The sequence below is a fragment of the Eretmochelys imbricata genome, chromosome 10 (genome assembly GCF_965152235.1).
Source record: "Eretmochelys imbricata isolate rEreImb1 chromosome 10, rEreImb1.hap1, whole genome shotgun sequence".
In the NCBI taxonomy this organism is placed as follows: Eukaryota; Metazoa; Chordata; order Testudines; family Cheloniidae; genus Eretmochelys; species Eretmochelys imbricata.
In genome coordinates, this window is record NC_135581.1 from 42,884,132 (window position 1) to 42,902,228 (window position 18,097).

The following is an 18,097-nucleotide window of genomic DNA, read 5'->3' on the forward strand; positions in this document are numbered from 1 at the left end:
AACCCCCTTGCTAGTTTGTATCTAAACATAAAAATGGAAAAAACTGACTCAATCCACCCAGAAGTCCTTAAATTCATATGTGAACTGCTCTGGCCATTGACTATGGCTCTTTGGGTGGGTTTGTTCTGCAGAACTTTATGGTAATAGTACAGGAGTGTTCCACCCCTCATTTCCTAGATTGGGTTGGGGAACCTTCAGCCCACGGGCCAAATTCAGCCCACTGCTTCATTTCATCCCACCCACTGAGGGGGGAAGCTAGGTTTGCCAGGCCATTAAAAGTCCAGTTGGCTCCACGCAGCTCCTAGAAGCGACCAGCATGTCCCTGCAGCCCCTAGGAGCAGAAGCAATCAGGGAAGCTCCACGCAACACCCCCAGCCCTGGCTCTGCAGTTCTCCTGGACCGTCCACCTAGGGGCTGGACATGGCGGCCACTTCAGGGAGCAGCACAGAGCCCCGGGAGGCAGGGAGCCTGCCTTAGCCCCACGGCACTGCCGACCAGGAGCCTCCTGAGGTAAGCACTGCCTGGCGAGAGCCCACACCCCAACCCTCTGCCCCAGCCCAGAACCCTCTCCTGCATCCTAACTCCCTTCCAGACCCCGCACCTCAACCCCCTTGTTTCTGGCCCCACCCTGGAGCCTAGGGGAAGCCCGAGCCTCCGCTCCTCCCCCCTGGGGGTGTTTGTGGCCCACAACTGATTTTTTTCTCTGTGGGTCAGTGGCCCCTGATAGAAACAAGGTTCCCCACCCCGTCCTAGATGCTTGCCAGGCGGTTTTAAGTTCTTCCACCACAGTGAAAGCGGACAGTTAAGTTGAAGACAGACCTGATACCAGTTTGGTTAAGTTTTGAAAGATGCATTCAGAACTTGCACTCTGTTTCTGTATGCTATCACAACTTCACAGTTTATAGAATCATGGGAGACATGAAGTTATCCAGGCCTTCTCTGCCAATACAGGACTGTACCCTTTGAAATATTTCCTAGGATTTTGTCCAGTCTAGGTTTAAAATGTATCAAGAAATGAGGCTTCGGACACTTCCTTTGGAGACTGCCCAGGAGTCCAATCTCATTAGGCAGCATTCAGCCTCAATTTCAGTTTTGTCCTACTAGTTCTAGTTACACCTGCTTTCACACTATAAACCCTTCCAGATTCCACTAATCCCACCCCCCACATATTATCTGTCTCTTAACCAAGACTTATATATTTAACTCCTAATCTTTCTTCAAATCATTCTCTCCAGCCCCTCAGCATACTACTACAAGTACCTCAGTGGACTGTAGACTGTGGACTTTCTTCAAATGGAACATCAATATGAAGAGAAAATTTCACCCAGTTACTCTTCCTCCCTACAACAGCATATTGGAAGTGTCAGTCCTCATTTCTCCAGATTATTCTGGCTCTCTCATGTTGTTCCCCACTTTATTTTGTAAATTCCACTGGACGTAGCTTATGTTTGCTTTCTACTGTTGAGAATAGGTGCAATCCCCAATGGTATCAACTGTGATATAAGATTTTAGAACAGCCTTGCAGCAATTCTCCAAAAGGCAGGCGCGCGCATGCACTTACACGCTGTGATGTAGAGGCCACAAACCCAAAGATCAAGTCCTATTCTAGGTCACAAGCTTGAGGTAGTTGCTTCATAGCTTTGCATGTTCACCTCACAAACAGAATGCATAGTTTGTCCGGTTTGGTATCCCATGCTTGAAATGCCTAAGTACTGGAACAGCAAGGGTTTGCTAAAAAGTAACAAGCAGAGTTGTAATGGGAAGCGTATCAGTAACTGCCCATAAACCCCCAGTTTCATGAGCACCGAACTGACTCTAAAGTAAAATTTGAAGGAAAGTTACATTCTTTGAACTAAGAACCTCCTTGTAATCCTGTAAGTATTTTGCCATTTCTCACCACATGGATCTAAAGGATTCATAGGAATGATACTGTCAGTGAAATAATCCATTGCGATATCTGTTAAACGGACTTGTTCAAGTGTGCGCATGCATAAGAAACAGAATGTCAACTATCTCCATTCTAGGTCCAGCCATCATCTCATTCCATATCACCCTCTGGCACCATTAGTGATGTTGGCCTTATCTATTCATCTGTCAGCTTCTCACACGAGCCTCTCCATACCATGTCACATCCCTATGCAAAGAATGTCCTTCCCAAGCTCAGCTACAAGGCATGGACTCAGCTACCTTCACAACATTCAAGTTCCTCCTAAAAGGCCTACCTCTCTCAGGATGCCCACAGAAAACATGACAACAGACAGTGATGAGTTTGAGGAGTAATTCTGGGGAAATTTACATTTCCTTTTGTATTCAAATTAGAATACCCTCCCTTCCCCTCTATTTGTGCTTTTGCTGGCACGGACATATCAGTCAGGGGTAATGATGGTGCAATCTGACAGCTGTGTCATCAAAACCCCAGTATAGACACTGCTATTTCATTGGGAGGGTGGGAGAGCTGAAATTTGCCAGCACAAGCTGTATATACACTAAGAGTGCTTTGCCATTATAGGATACCAGTATACCCTAAATTGGCAAAACACTCCTAGCATAGACATGACATAACACTACCCTAGTGTGCTATATTATTTCCCATTGCCCTATATCTGTACTTTCCATGTTTAAAACAAAAAGATAAAGTTTTGACTTAAATTACAAGCACTACAAAAATCTATCCAGTACCTAACAAGAGTAAAGCTGTGTTTGTTTCATATCATAACCATTAAACATTCTGGAATTTAACTTCACTGGCTATTTCATTGATGCATGAGGCAGAAAACAGCTTAGTTCTTCAGCAACTATCTTGGCTCTGCAGTACTGACAGCTGTCAAATTTGTCCTCTCAGGGTACTGAGCAGATATAAGTGAAGACAGCAAATATGTAATGTGGAAAGGTTTGGGACGGTTTCATTTTAATTTTTGAAGTAGAGTCTCTTCCTACATTCTCCTGAACTAAGGGATGGGGCAGATCCAAATTTAAAATACTTGAGAGATAAAACACAGAAGTTATTTTGACAGTTGGCATGTAGTTCTGCAGTTGCAGAGTGAGTTTAGCCAATTGCTCACACATTTTTGTTGTGCATCAAAAGGTAAAAACTGCAAGAGGGGTTTTTTTTGCCCCTTGCTCAGCAAGGAACCTTTTAATTCACCCAGCTCAGCCTGCTGGAGAAGTAAGAGCCTGGCTCCCTTACACATGACTATCTGCTTCCAAGGCTTGAAGAAACAGATGAAGAATGCTGCCAACTACAGCCAGACCTTCAAATTAACGTACCCAATGACCAAATCAAAGTCCCTGGTTAATGCAGTTGCAGAAGGCTTCCTTTGACATGTTAGTCAATTTAGCTGGACCCCCACCTTGCTTTGAACAGCTTCACATGCTGCTGTTGCCATCAGTCCCCTCTCTCTCCCATTTCTTCAAATTTGATACTTGAGGGCAAAGGCATGCTTTTAAGATGTTTCTTATACTTAGAGCGGGCTAGCTCAGACCAAGAAATTAGAGATGGAGTGAGCCAGCTAGTACAAAAGGCTCCTCACTTGCATGCTGGATGCTTCACTCTAGCCTTCACATTCAAGCCACAGTTACCCCTAGTACATAGTCTGGGGGAAAGTGGTCCAGAGTCTCACACTGCTCCCAAGGTCTCCAGATAGTAAAGACAAAGTTAAAACATTTTCTTGATATGAGGTTTTTTGTTTAGGACAGATGCAAATGACATTGCTTGAAAAATGGGATGAGGGAACTCCACTGCTTCAGGATGAAGCCACAGAGTACAGTAGGGGAACACTAAAAGGGCCAAGAGAACTTAAGGAGCAGAATTCTTGTTAGGTGCTCCTTGTATAAAGCAGGTGATCTCTTTAGATATTCCTAGACTGCTGTCAGGAACCAGTCACTTCCCCTGCTGTCAGTGGCTGCAAAATCCTCAACTGCTCCTCTACCCAATGGCAGTATTTGGATTCCTCATCTTCCCCCATAGCTGCTGAAACTGGAGCCTGCCCCAGCTGCCAGGGAAAATGTGGGACTGCTGTGGCAGCTCCTCGCAGCAGGGGAAGGACACAGCTCTGGCATGGCTGTGCAGCAGCCCTGCATGCCAGCAGCTCAGTTTGTTTGACTTCACACTTTTCCTAGAGATGTGCACTAAGATGGGGATACTCCCTCGCTCATAAGTTAGTCCTTTGGGAGGATTCCTCACTATAGACAGAGTCCCAATTCTCAACAGCCAGGAACCCTGCCTATCTGCTCCCTAGTGCTGCCCAAAATAGTAGCACCAGTTGCCCCTGCCTTCAAAACAGAGACTGGCAAAAAGGTTAGTGTTTCCAGAAGTTACCATGATGTGCACGCTGATTCTGAAGTAGTGGTCAAAGTTTTCACAAAAAGGTGCCTAAAGCTAGGCTACTAAGGGTGGGATTTTCAAAAGCATCTATGTGGCTTAGGAGCACAGGTCCCAAGACTTCTTCCTAAGTCACTTGATGCTTTTGAAAATCACAGCGTTAGGCATGTAAATGTGGACTTAAAAATGGTTTTATAGCTGCAAGTTTAGACACTGGCCAAAGTTTTCTCTAGGTTCACCAACGGTGAGAAATTGAAAGTGCAAATAGTTGCTTGAGCCATTGTATTCCGATAAGTTAATTATACTTGCATGCACACAGTATTTTGAATACTGAGAATAAGTACTCTGAACTATGTCACGTAAATAAGATAGCGTTTGAAAGTCACCTGTCTGTATTCCAGGTATGGGCATTTCAAGTGCTGAGGAAACTACACTGAACTCCAGAAAATTATGAACTATACTGGAATGGAGTGGACATGGGAAACTATCAAAAACATTACTGTTGTCTTTGCTCACAGCTCAAGAGCAAAAAATTAAGTTGTGTGGAATAAGAGTGGCAGGTGAAGAAGCCAAATGCTAATCAAACAAAACCTTTGGCGTCTCAGTGTTCTCAACCAAAAAAGCCCAGAATAGTAATGTGTTCAATGGCAAACCATTATGTTCATATCAGACTACAAAACAGAATTCAAATACTTCAAAAGCAGAGTCAGACACTTCCTCTTTTTGATAATGCTCTTTCACCAGCATCCCTATAAGCTTGGTACAGGGTTTTTGTTTGTTTTTAATACTCACCTACATCGAATAAAACTTGAATTGGTATCCTGGCCCTGCTCAAATATGCCATTCGTAGCACATAGTATCTACAGTCCCTCTGTGTATGTTTACAACCAATGAGATTGCAATTTTCTTGCAAACCCAGATGCTGTTGTATAACTACACTTAAACCCAATAACAGTCTGTATTTGCACATGCACAGAGATTCTACATCTTGTGGTTTAAATTGTACCAGTCACGAAGTCACTTTGGCTAGTGGAACAAGAAATTATATTCTGCATTAAGAGGCACAATCTACACATAATTTATGGATGGAAGTTTTTAACCCATTGTTGTTACAACACAAAGGTACAAGTAAAAGATTACAGAAAATTTCTCCAGCCTGTTCTAATGCATCTGACACCACTTTGCATAGTCAGTTTCTCCTACTGAGAAAAGAAAAGGAGTACTTGTGGCACCTTAGAGACTAACCAATTTATTTGAGCATGAGCTTTCGTGAGCTCATGCTCAAATAAATTGGTTAGTCTCTAAGGTGCCACAAGTACTCCTTTTCTTTTTGCGAATACAGACTAACACGGCTGTTACTCTGAAACTTCTCCTACTGAGATGGCTCTTTCACTAAGTAATGGGAAAGAGGAACATTTTTCAGAATAGGAAAGTTTAAAAGTACAACAAGTGGCAGAGGGATTTGAAGATGCAGTTTACGAAGCTACTTTTAATCTGAGTTAATGGTGTCACTTCAGACAAATGCTGTAGTTTTCCAGGTATAACTTATACCAAGAACTAGAGACTGGCTGTCATATCAGAAGTCAGTGCTTCACATTACCAGACTTAACTTTGCACTCTATATAGCTCTGAGCAAGACGTGAAACATTCACAAATGGGATGCACAATGACTGCCTTACATCACTGCCGCCTTACATAACTGCCATACCATAAAATATGGTAAAGCACCAAGTTTCTTATAGGAAATAAAAATAAAGTAAAATTCCTACAGGATTAAAACCAAAAGCAAACTGATCCTCACTTGTGGCAAGCATCAAAACCTGAGCGATGGTTTCATGCCTCTGAGCAGGTAAGCTATGTCCAAGACAACATCTATTGCTCCAAGTTAAGAGTTCCATGAAAACTACAGTCTCAATTGTAATTGTGCAGTGGCACACAGTGAGCCACTCATTTAGTAATACATTATAGCTTGGCATGTTAAGTTCTTTCATTTTCAGCTGGTGAAAACTAGTAGGCAAGCCCTAGTTCATTTAAATGCCCTAGTTATATATTAACTATGTTTCACCTATCCTCTTATTTTTTAAGTTGTGACTTTTGGTGCTCATGGAAGGGAACATTTAACAGGAGCTAGAGCAAGGCAACGTTTTCAGGCACCGTGAAAGCATCTCCAACACGTGAAGTGCTGACCTGTGTCAACCTCCTAGTACAGTCCTGGGTTTCTTAAGTGAAGGCTGCCACAATCCTGTTGATGTGTGGTGATTTTTGCAAGATGATGCTAAGGGCAAGAATGAGACCAGCAAATTTTTTTTTTAAACTCATGACCAGAGCTGGAATTTTAACTCACTGCTAGAGACAGTAGTCTAAGGCATTAGCCAAACATGCTACTTAACTCTGAAGTTCAGGTTACTATGTAAACTTGTACAAATATAGTGGACTTCCCTATCCTACTAAAGAAAAGAATTCAAAAATATATATAGAATCATAGGACCACACGGTTAGAAGGAACCACAAGTGTCATCTAGTCTAATCCCCTGCCAAGATGCAGGATCTGTTTTGTCTAAACCATCCTGTAAGAAATTAATCTTTAATTCCAAAGAACAGCTATTTTATGCAATAGAAAATGTCTGAAATTAACTCACAGGTGAGCCAATTGACCAATTTGAACAAACAAGTACCATATAATCATTTTTAAACCTGCACAATAATTACAAGAAGCAGATCTTACAGGAGAGCTTTGTCACAATGAAAGCTGCCCTGCTCCTGGGAAACACAATGCATTCCTTCTATAATGAAACACCTTATAAACACTATATGACAGAAGCATGAAGTTCAATAAAGCATTTCCTTCTAGCATCACAATGCTTAGGGCCCCAAACAATATTTCATTATAAGCTAAGTACTCACTGAGAAGACAGACTCCAAGGTGTCACAATTTACCTCATACAGGCTACTAGGCCAGATCAGAACATAATGCCCATTAGATTTAAATGTGCCTATTCCTACAACAGATTTCTACTTAGAATGCTAGCATCAGGCAGTTTTGAGTACTTAACATTTTCAAGATTCCATCTCTGACGTTAGATAAGATTTTTAATACAAGCCAGTATGGTATCAGCATTTTCTGCAGCCACTGGCAAATCAATCCTACTGTGGGCAACACGTTTTGACTGAGTTGCCAGCAATACTGAGTCTAGTCAACATTGAGGATATTTCATAAATCGCATGGCCAGAAATCAGTACATTCTGCACTAACCAGAACATCTAAGGAAAACCATTGTTTAATAGTACCACTTTTTCCAAGCAACAATAGGTTCACACTTGCAGTTAAATAGAGCTCTTTTATAGCCAGAGAGCATTCTGAGGAATTTGCACAGCCCCATTTGTGCTGTACTTGAAAAAGCTGTTCTTCAATACTTTTAACAAACACTGCATTGTAACTTAGGAGCAGCCTGGATATTTTTTCGTCTCTGTGTGAAGGCTTTTATCCAGGAAGTGTCTGACTCTCCCCCCACAGACATCAACAAGACTTGCTAACGTTAATGGAAGCAGGACGAGGTCCTAACGGAGGCACCCATTTTTTCCAATACTACAAGCACTCAAATATACTACAATTTCATCTGTTCAACTACTGAGAATTTAGGAAATAGTGGTATTTTTGTACTAGGTCTGGATCCTGCATAGTGCTGAGCTTTCCGTCCCAATGCACCAAAGCACTTAAGCAGATGCTTAAAACTAAGCACATTCTTAAGCACTTCACTGAATCAGGGCCAGAATGCTCAGCATCTTGCAGGACAGAGCACCAAATTACAAATTATGCAATTATGAAACCCTGCCAGACTCCCAACAGTTTTTCCCTTACACCAGGGGTGGCCAACTTGAACCTGAGAAGGAGCCAGAATTTACCAATATACTTTGCCAAAGAGCCACAGTAATACGTCAGCAGCCCTGCATCAGCTCCCTCCACCCCTGCTCCCAGCACCCCCCATCCATCAGCAGCCCTGCCAATCAGCGCCTTCCCCTCCCTCCCCACACCTCCCGATCAGGTGTGTCGTGGCATGCAGGGGGCTCTTTGTGGGAAAGGAGCAAGGGCATGACAGGCTCAGGGTAGGGGGCGGGAAGGGGTGGAGTGGGGGCAGAGCCTGTGGCAGAGCCAGGGGTTAAGCAGTGAGCACCCCCTGGGCACATTGGAAAGTTGGCGCCTGTAGCTCTAGCCCAAGAGTCAGTGCCTGTACAAGGAGCCACATATTAACTTCTGAAAGCCACATGTGGCCCTGGAGCCACAGGTTGGCCACCCCTGCCTTACATATTGGTGGGTTCTTCATGAGCAATATTTTTGCCATGTCAGCCACCTAGGATTTTTAGTCAAATATTCTTAATACCTTTACCCGTCCCAAGACTGAAAAAGACTAGTTCCGCTACTGGCAACAGCACTACTGATATAATTCAGAGGCTCAAGTAAAGCCTATTTATCAAGATGGGGAAAAGACTGAAGTCACACAAGCCTTTTGCTTGAAAATAAAAAAGAGAAGAAAGCTATAACAACAAAACTAATTATCCACATTACCAACCAACCATTCTACTGAGACTTCAAAATAAGTAGAAATATGGATCAAAAAGATTAAAGCTTAATTTTCACAATTGTATTATTCACAGAAGAGCAAAATAAAACATGAATGCAAATAAATGGAGTCAAGATAGAAGTAGTGACCTGATACAGAAAAGCCTCAATACTAACATAGTTAGTGAACCATTTATTCAGGCATAATCCTATTAATAAAGATTTGACAGAAGAAAAACTTGGCAAGACAGTCACTTGTACCAGAAGTGTCCCTTTTAACAAGAAAGCCTTGTCTGTTAGTGGATCAAGTCTCAGATATCTCCCAGCGTATGTTTCTTCATTTAAAAATCAGCCCAGTAAGTTACTCTGCGAAAGCCTTGGGGAAAATATGTAAGAAAACTGAACGCTTATTTTGATGATCAAAACCCAAAGTGGTTTGCAAAGTGGTTCAGTGCAGTACACAATCAGATTCTGAGATAAGAGATAACATTCTGACCTGTGGTTTAAAGATTGGTTAGCTGAAAATTCCAGACAGGAACAGCATGAGTTTAAGTGGCTTATTCACATGTCTTCTCCTTGTGTTAGCTGCATCCCACTTGACAGTTCTTCCTCAAAAGACGAGTGAGTTTCTAATCAGATATTAGCAACATAAATGCTGAGTGCTATATGTAGCAAACATTACCAAGCATCTGCAATTCTGCTTATGTCTGTGCAAGCACACAGATATAATAAATGTGTTGTTTTCAGCAGTTCAGAGTAATTTGGTAGTGTTTCCATTAGCTCTATTGCACCAGACTCTAGTGGTAAAAAAGAAGTTGCACATAGTTCTGGAAACAGCCATCTTCAGATTAAAAGGTCAACAAGAATTTACAGACATTGCCGAATCACTGACATTAGGCCAAGAACTTATATCATTTAAGATAATCATCTCCACAATGGTCCTAGAATTGTATGGTAATTCCTGATGGGAGCTGATGAAGCAAACTATGTGATGTTTTAATGCAGCGGTGGCCAACCTGTGGCTCCGGGACCATGTGCGGCTCTTCAAAAGTTAATATGTGGCTCCTTGTATAGGCAATAGCTCCTTGTACGGGCACCGACTCTTGGGCTCAAGCTACAGGTGCCAACTTTCCAATGTGCCATGGGGTGCTCACTGCTCAATCCCTGGCTCTGCCACAAGCCCTGCCCCCACTCCACCCCTTCCTGTCCCCTCCCCTAAGCCTGCCATGCCCTCGCTCCTCCCCCCTAAAAAGCCTCCTGCATGCCACGAAACAGCTGATCAGGAGGTGCAGGCAGGGAGGGGGAGGCGCTGAATGGTGGGGCTGCCGGTGGGTGGGTGGCGCTGGGAGCGGGGAAGGGGAATGGATGGGGGGCTGCTGACGTATTACTGTGGCTCTTTGGCAATGTATATTGGTAAATTCTGGCTCCTTCTCAGGCTCAAGTTGGCCACTCCAGTTTTAATGTAATGTAGAGTATCCAGCCTCAGAAAAAAATGACAGTCAGTCAGCATTTCAACAGCATGACAAATTCTATCATTATGAAATTTGCAATTAAGTTTCCATAGATTCAGAGGCCAGAAGGAACCATTGTGATCATCTACTCTGACTTTCTAACAGGCCAGGGAATTTCCCCAAATTAATTCCCAGATCATTTCTTTTAGAAAGACATCCAATATTGATTTAAAAAATGGTCACTGATGGGGAATCAACCATGATCCTTAGTAAACTGATCCTTAGTAAACTACTCTTAAAAATGTATGTAATTTCCTGTCTGACTTTGTCTAGCTTCAACTTTCAGCCATTAGATCATGTTATACCTTTCTCTGCTAGAAGAGCCCATTATTAAATATTTGTTCCTCATGGAGGTATTTATAGACTAACCAAGTCACCCTAGAATCCTCTTTTTTAAACTAAATAGATTGAGCTCCTTGAGTCTATCACTATAGGGCATGTTTTCTAATCATTTGGTCATTCTCACAGCTCTTCTCTGAAGCCTCTCCAATTTATCAACATCCTTTATGAACTGTAGACACTAGTCCTGGACAGCGTTCCCACAGCAGTCGCACCAGTGCCAAATATAGAGGTAAAATAATCTCTCCGCTCCTACTGGAGAGTCCCCTGTTTATGCATCCAAGGATCGCATTAACCCTTTTGGCCACAGCATCGTACCAGGAGCTCATGTTCAGCTGATTATACACACCAACCCCCAAATATTTTCCAGAGTCACTGCTTCCCAGGATAAAGTCGCTCATCGTGTAAATATGGCATACAGTCTTTGTTCCTAGATGTATACATTTACCCATATTAAAAACATTGTTTTCTTCCACGCAGTTTACCAAGCAATCCAGATTGCTCTCAGTTACCTGTCCCTCATAATTCACCATTCCCCCAATTTGAGTCACCTGCAAATTTTGTCAGCAATGATTCGGTGTTTTCAAATAAAAATGTTAAATAGAGCAGGGCCAAGAATAGATCCCAGTGTGACCCCACTATAAACACACCTCCTCAATGACAAATTCCCTGTTTACAATCACATTTTGAGACTTCTCAGTTAGTTTGCTATGCTTGTGCCCTATAATTTTATTTCAGTTAAATCAGAATTTCAGCATGGGCTCAGACCAAATCAAATCCGATGATAAACTGTTCCTGTTTAAGATTTACCTTGTTATGCTTTACTTTGGAGGCAAATTGGGGGAGGTTGGAGAAGGTAAATTTACTTCAATCTTATTCATACAGAAAAGAAAATTAGTACTACTAGGTAACAAACTGCTTTCTCACAAATGTTTTAACATGGCCAAAGACCCACTGAACCTGCTAGCACCTGGAAATTATACCAGCCGGATTCTGTGTTCATCCATGTGTAGCTTTTCCAGCTTTAATTAGTATTTTTCCTTTGCTACAACTACAAGTTTGCTCAGTCAAAAAATTCTACAAAGTCAGTCTTTAACTTTTCTACCTAGATTCTGATCAGACACAGGTATATTCACTAACTCTGGTAGAACTGCCAGATAATGCTAAACTTCCTGGATATTGGGCAACTCTGCATCAAAAAACTCACTTTAATATTATACGAATTACCATGCATTATAAAATAGTTGTAAACATGATTTTATCCACTGCTTGACATTGGACACTATCAGTAAGCTGAATGAAGATACAGAGACGCCAAAACACCTAATACTGGATGGAACAAGTGGGACTGCAACAACAGATCTCCAGCAGGATCCGGGCAAGTACTACTATGTGACCCTAAATAAGGTTTACTGAACCTAAAACAACAGCAGCAGTTCTGGTTGAATGCCACAGACAGAATGCAGACTAGAATCTTTTATCAGAAAGCAAACAGCAACAGAGGAGTAGATAATAGCAATCACTGGAAGAGCAATTTAAAAAAAAAAAAGCCTGACTGTATATTTTTATAAGTACCAAATTAAGTTTATTTATCCATGAACAGATTTTAAATCCACTGGCATTCAAATCAACAACTGAAGATTTTATACCCTCTTCTGATATCCTCTAGTGCTTAAGCTGATTTTAGGTCAAAAGTTTACTTGTTACTATTCTAACCCAAGCACTGAAACTGATTTCTGAACTCATGTGCATTAAACAAAAAAGACTTGCAGACATAAAATATATAACAGCAGTAAAATGGCTCAAGTTGTTCTGAACTGGCAGACCATAATGCCTGTGGGGAGCCCCAATGAAATTAATGCTCTCTACTATTACATGCTCTAGGATCTATTTTGGGGAAGTTCTATGGCCTGTGTTGTCCAAACTAGATGACCACAATGGTCCTTCTAGCCTTGGAATCTATGAATGTAATTAAAGATCAGGGTATCTTGCATGTATAAGAGCAATGGGCTGTTTTTTTTGTTTTTGGGTTGTGTGGGGTTTTTTTTGTTTTTGTTTTAATTTTAAGTAACTCTGGATGTCTTGTCTCAAGAGCCCACTGCAGGAGTCTAGGTGACCACACACAAAACTACTACTGCTCCAAGAGGCAATATTAAAAAAAGAAAGATATGTACAAAAGACCTTGACTTAGAAATTAATGAATGAGGCAGAGAAGCTGCTGAGTGGTTCACGTTCAAGTCTAGAAAAGCTCAATTTTCAATCTAGTCCTCAATGGCCCTTTAATACTTCTCTAGCACTTTACATACACACTTGGTACAACTGGCTGACTGCTCAGGAATGAATCAGGACTGATTTATATCACTCTGATTTAAATCAGCAAGCAGGAAACCTTATTTAAACCGTCAATTTTAATTTTGTTTTGCATTTCTACTTTATTTTCCTAAAGAAAGGTTGGTTCTCTTTGATTGATACACCCACTAAAACATTTGCAGCTAAATACAGCCTTTATAATATATTTGGTACTTTTTGCCTAACCAGAAGATATAGTCTAACTAACATTTATTCAGATTCTTAATTTTTGCATTTATGTTAGAAAATGGTGAATGACATTTATTTAACTTTTTATATTAACACAGATTAACTTTTTACTTGTGATTTGTGTAACGATGCATTTGGATGGAACTTGTAATTAAAATGTGCAAGGAGTATTTAAAAACTGTTTTATTAGTTAAATAAAACTACCTTAAATGCACCGCATACATAAGAAAAAAGTTGATAAAACATGATTTGTATTTAAAACAGATTTATTTAAACTAAGGAAGGATTCTGTCCTTAGGGTATTTAACTCATGGTTACCTGAAACAATGTCCTCCTAGAGTTTAGAGCTAGTAGATCTCTTCCTCACACACCGTTTTTATTCAGAGATCAGAATACTAAAACAAGCTTTCCTGCTTCTTCAGCTCCCAATAGGCTTCTCAACTTTGAATAAACTAGTCATTAAACTGAACTATTTGGACAAACTAAAATGAAGATAATATTCTCTCTGCAGCTGCAAAAGAGGTTACTACTTGGGGGGGGAGGGATAGCTCAGTGGTTTGAGCATTGGCCTGCTAAACCCAGGGTTGTGAGTTCAATCCTTGAGGGGGCCATTTACGGATCTGGGGCAAAAACTGGGGATCAGTCCTGCTTTGAGCAGGGGGTTGGACTAGATGACCTCCTGAGGTCCCTTTCAACCCTGATATTCTATGATTCTATACTGTCAAGAGGTGGCTTAGCACTACAACCAACTCTTGGTTCCAGATGCTTAGCCAGTGATTTCCCCACCAGTTCAGCAGTCTTTCTTTAAAAGTTCAGCAGCAAATATGTACTGCTTGATTTTTTTTATTTACATTTTAAGAAATTATAGAAAGTTTGTCAATTTCAAATTTAATTGTAAATAGTTTTAAAATAAAGATGTACTTAAATACAAATATCCAATAAAAATGATTTTCATCTATCCTAATCAGCACTGGAATGGCAGAGATACTACAGGGAAGGATTTAGCTCTCTGTGAGTATGTACAACTGTACAAAAAGCACAGTGCATGGCTGCCTTTTCTCTGGTTCTAGAATAATAATGCTATCAATTAATGGTCACTGCTGTTCACCCACAAAGCCTCATCTACACAACTTATAATTAAACAAAAAAAAATTAGAAATTATAGTCAAAATAACTCTGATTTATAACATACAATAGCCTTGCTCTTAAGCTTAATATGAGACTTTGTAGGCTTGTGTAAAGCAAATTTGTGTCACTGCTGTGAAGCAGTCAGGAAGCTGGTTCAGATGCAACAAAATGCATCAAGAGAGACTAAGTAATGAGTCATCAGTATAAAAATTGTCATATTGTCTGAAGGCAGTAGATGAAGCAGCCCTTTCAATTAAGAACAACATTTTAACAGTCACCAGAATTTCTACCATTTACTAATTTGTAATCAAAACCTTGGGCACTATGAATGCATCCAGCCCAACTGAACTAGAGTAAGACTAGTCTGTTTCAAATTGTCAGTGTTTTTTAATTTTACATTAGTGATACAGAGTCATATCTTAGGCAAAGCACCATGCTGAAAGTGGCCTAATAATTTAATGCAGCATAGTACAGTACCAACATAAGCATGATAGCTTAAGCTGCAGTTTGTTACAAAGGTAACACAAGACAGAAAGAAAAGGAGTACTTGTGGCACCTTAGAGACTAACAAATTTATTTGAGCATAAGCTTTCATGAGCTACAGCTCACTTCATAGCTCACGAAAGCTTAAGCTCAAATAAATGTTAGTCTCTAAGTTGCCACAAGTACTCCTTTTCTTTTTCCGAATACAGACTAACACGGCTGCTACTCTGAAACTTGACATAAGACAGAGACCACCTTCTATGTTTTCAGTTGTTAGTGTTCTGATGTAGAAGATTTTGATACAAGAGGTTTGGTTTGGAAGACATTTTAATACTTAGACCACTCAATTATAGTCTTTAATTTTTTTTAAATTTCCTATAGCCAGATACGCAGAAAAAATAATCTGTCAGTGCCACATTTATTATTCGCATTGTATGTACTTACTAACTACATAACTTGCTAAATACACTCAGGAAAAATGGAGGGTGACAAACCTGGATGTAAGGAAATAATTCTGTTGAGTAGCAAATGTATCTCCATTTTATTGTATAAAGTGAATAGTGACTCAACCAGAAAGAACAAGCATCTTGCAATGTTAGCTAAAAGATACGTATACTGGTCTATACAGACCAAGTTCTTTGGATGGACAAAAAAAAAAAATCTTTAAAAAAAATTTTAAGTAAAGATTATTTTTCCATTTCCCCCCATACTTTCAGCTACACACCCATTACACAAACAAAATGCCTTCAGTTTCCTCAACTCCAACACAGTTAATTGACTAGAGGTGGGGGGTTTTTTTGTTTTTTTAAGAGGCAGTTATTGGGCTCACCCAGTCCTGAGAAAGTAGTTACATTAAAAGAAACAATCCAAATGCACAAACAGGAGACCATGCATTTGAGGAAACCTGTCCTCTTAACCGAATTTTACTTTCTAACTAAGTTAGTAGAAGCAATCATGCTCTCACTCCTCTGTGCATGTGCTACCATCCCCTCTTCAATTAGATTACTAAAATGCTAAACGGAAGTCAGAAGGAGATCGGACAACCACATACTTTAGCTAATAAATTACTACATGTTTAGAAACCAGACAGACAGGTACCCAGGAAAAAAATGATCTCTTAACCCCCTTAAGACACTGCAAGCAACAAGTTTCCTGAGATATCAAGTATGGAATGGTTGTTATACCAAGGTAGAGCTGAACCCTTAGAGAAATCCAAGAATGATTTTAGCCTCATTCCTCCACCCACCAAATTCCAACCTGAAGCTGAAATCCAAGGATGCTCAGGATACAAAGATCAGGTGATCCACAACTGAAAGGCTAGTTTGATAGTACAGACATTGGAGACAAAAGAGATTAGCTGTGGCAGAAGATATTTTTCCGCCGGGGGGGTGGGGGGGAGAAGAGAGAGAGTCCCTGCTACTGGGGGGATTCAGCCCCCTGTGCCGTTATTGTGGGTGAGAGAAAGGTTATCACCGCCCGCCTCACTGATAATTCTGCAGAGAGATTATTTGGCCTTTGGCAATCCCCGCCAGCCCGGCGGGTGCATCCCACATACCACCCTCCCCGGAGAACGTCCCCCAACCTGCCACCCGCCCCCCATTCCGTGTGCCCCTCACCCAGTCAGCACCCCAAAAGAGGGCCCGCTACTTTCACCCCCCGCCCCCAGAAACCCCCCGGCTAAGGAGCGGGTCCCCCGGGCCACCGATCCCTCCCGCTCCGGCCCGGCCCGCACCTGGATGACCTCGTTGACCTCCCGGATACACTCCACCATGTGCTGCAGGATCTGCTCGGCCGTCAGCACCTCGTAGCGATAGTCCTCCTCCTGCTCGTGGCCGCCGCCGCCCCCGCCGGGGCCCGGCCCGCCGCCCAGCCCGCTGCCGCCGCCGGGGCCCAGCCCGCCCGTCTCCCCGCACAGCAGCCCGTCGCGCTCGCCTCCTACGCCCAGCCCGGGCTCCACCAGCTCCACCTCGCCCAGGTCCAGGTTATCGTCGTCGGGCTCGTCGTCCTCCTCGTCGTCGTCCTCGTCCTCCTCGGCGCCGCTGTCCTCGCTGCACTCCTCGTCCTCGTCGAACTCGTAGTTGTAGCCCTCGTCCGAGTCCATGGCGAGGCGGCGGCCCGGGGCTGCCCGCGCCGACCCTCCGCCCTCCCCCCGCGCGGGCTCCTGGCTGCTCCTGCGCCGCGGCCTGCCTCTGCCCGCGGGACAACAACACACAGCGCCGCCGCCGCCGCTGAGCCAACAAAGGGACGCGGCGGACCCGCTCCGTCACCGCGCGCCGCGGCACGCACGCACGCACGCACGTTTGGCGGGGCTCTGCCGTGCGCGCTGTCACATCGCGGCCGCCATCTTGAGTGAGGCCAGAGGGGGTGGGGGTCTGGTCTTCCTCAGCGTTGCGACTGCCATCTTGGGCGTGGCATAGCTCTGGGTTTCCTTTCTGTTACGGCTGCCATCTTGGGTGTTGTTGTGGACATCTTGAGTGTGGCGAAAGGTCCTGCGACTAGTTTCTTCACCGTTACGGACACCATCTTGGATGTGGCGAAACCCCGCCAAGCTTCTCATTATATCCGCCATGTTGAGTGTGGCCGCCTTTTTCTTTCCCCTCCCGCTGCACTGTCAGTCTTCTTGGTGTTGGTTCTAGGCAATGTCCACTGTGGTACCTAAGCAACTAAATCACCATTGGGTCCCTCTGTGTGCGGGTGGAGGCCCAGTTCAGGCTGTGTGATTCCATGTCAGGCACATGCTGCCCAGCTCCACCAGCAAGACGCAGGGCCGCTTCACCTGCCGCCCCATCCCATAGCATGTTGGGAGGGGTCAGCATAGGGATGGTTTATGGTAGGGATGGGAAGGCAGTGCTATGGGGAGATATGTAGAGGATTGGCATAGGGAGGGGCAGGTGGGATTTGGGGTTGGCGTAGGGATGGGTGGGTGGGATTTTAGCTGCAAGGTTGACATAGGAGTGGGTGGGTCAATGGGATTGGGGTGGAAAGCTGGCATAGCAATGGGTGGATGGGATTTGGGGTCGGAGGTTGGTGTACGGATGGGAGGGATGGGATTTGCGGTAGGGGGTTGGCATAGGAATGAGTGGATGGGATTTGGGGTTGGCATAGGGATGGGTGGATGAGATTTGCGGTAGGGGGTTGGTGTAGGGATGAGTGGATGTGATTTGGGGTTAGCGTAGGGATGGGATTCTGGATTGGGAGCTGTTTGGAGTAGGGATGGTG

The 18,097-nt window shown here is 43.0% G+C and overlaps 1 protein-coding gene across 2 annotated transcripts in view; it reads right to left on the bottom strand.

Moving 5' to 3' along the window:
- The window catches only part of ARIH1 (ariadne RBR E3 ubiquitin protein ligase 1), a 113,981-nt gene extending 96,846 nt beyond the window's left edge, over positions 1-17,135 (bottom strand). Inside the window, exon 1 of one of the 2 annotated variants that reach the window (XM_077828644.1) lies at positions 16,611-17,135. In XM_077828644.1, coding sequence (XP_077684770.1) covers positions 16,611-16,979 — 369 coding nt within the window. In that variant the 5' untranslated portion in view covers positions 16,980-17,135. The remainder of the gene's footprint in view (positions 1-16,610) is intronic. The other variant, XM_077828646.1, reaches the window with a different exon arrangement.
- Positions 17,136-18,097: the final 962 nt, after the last annotated feature.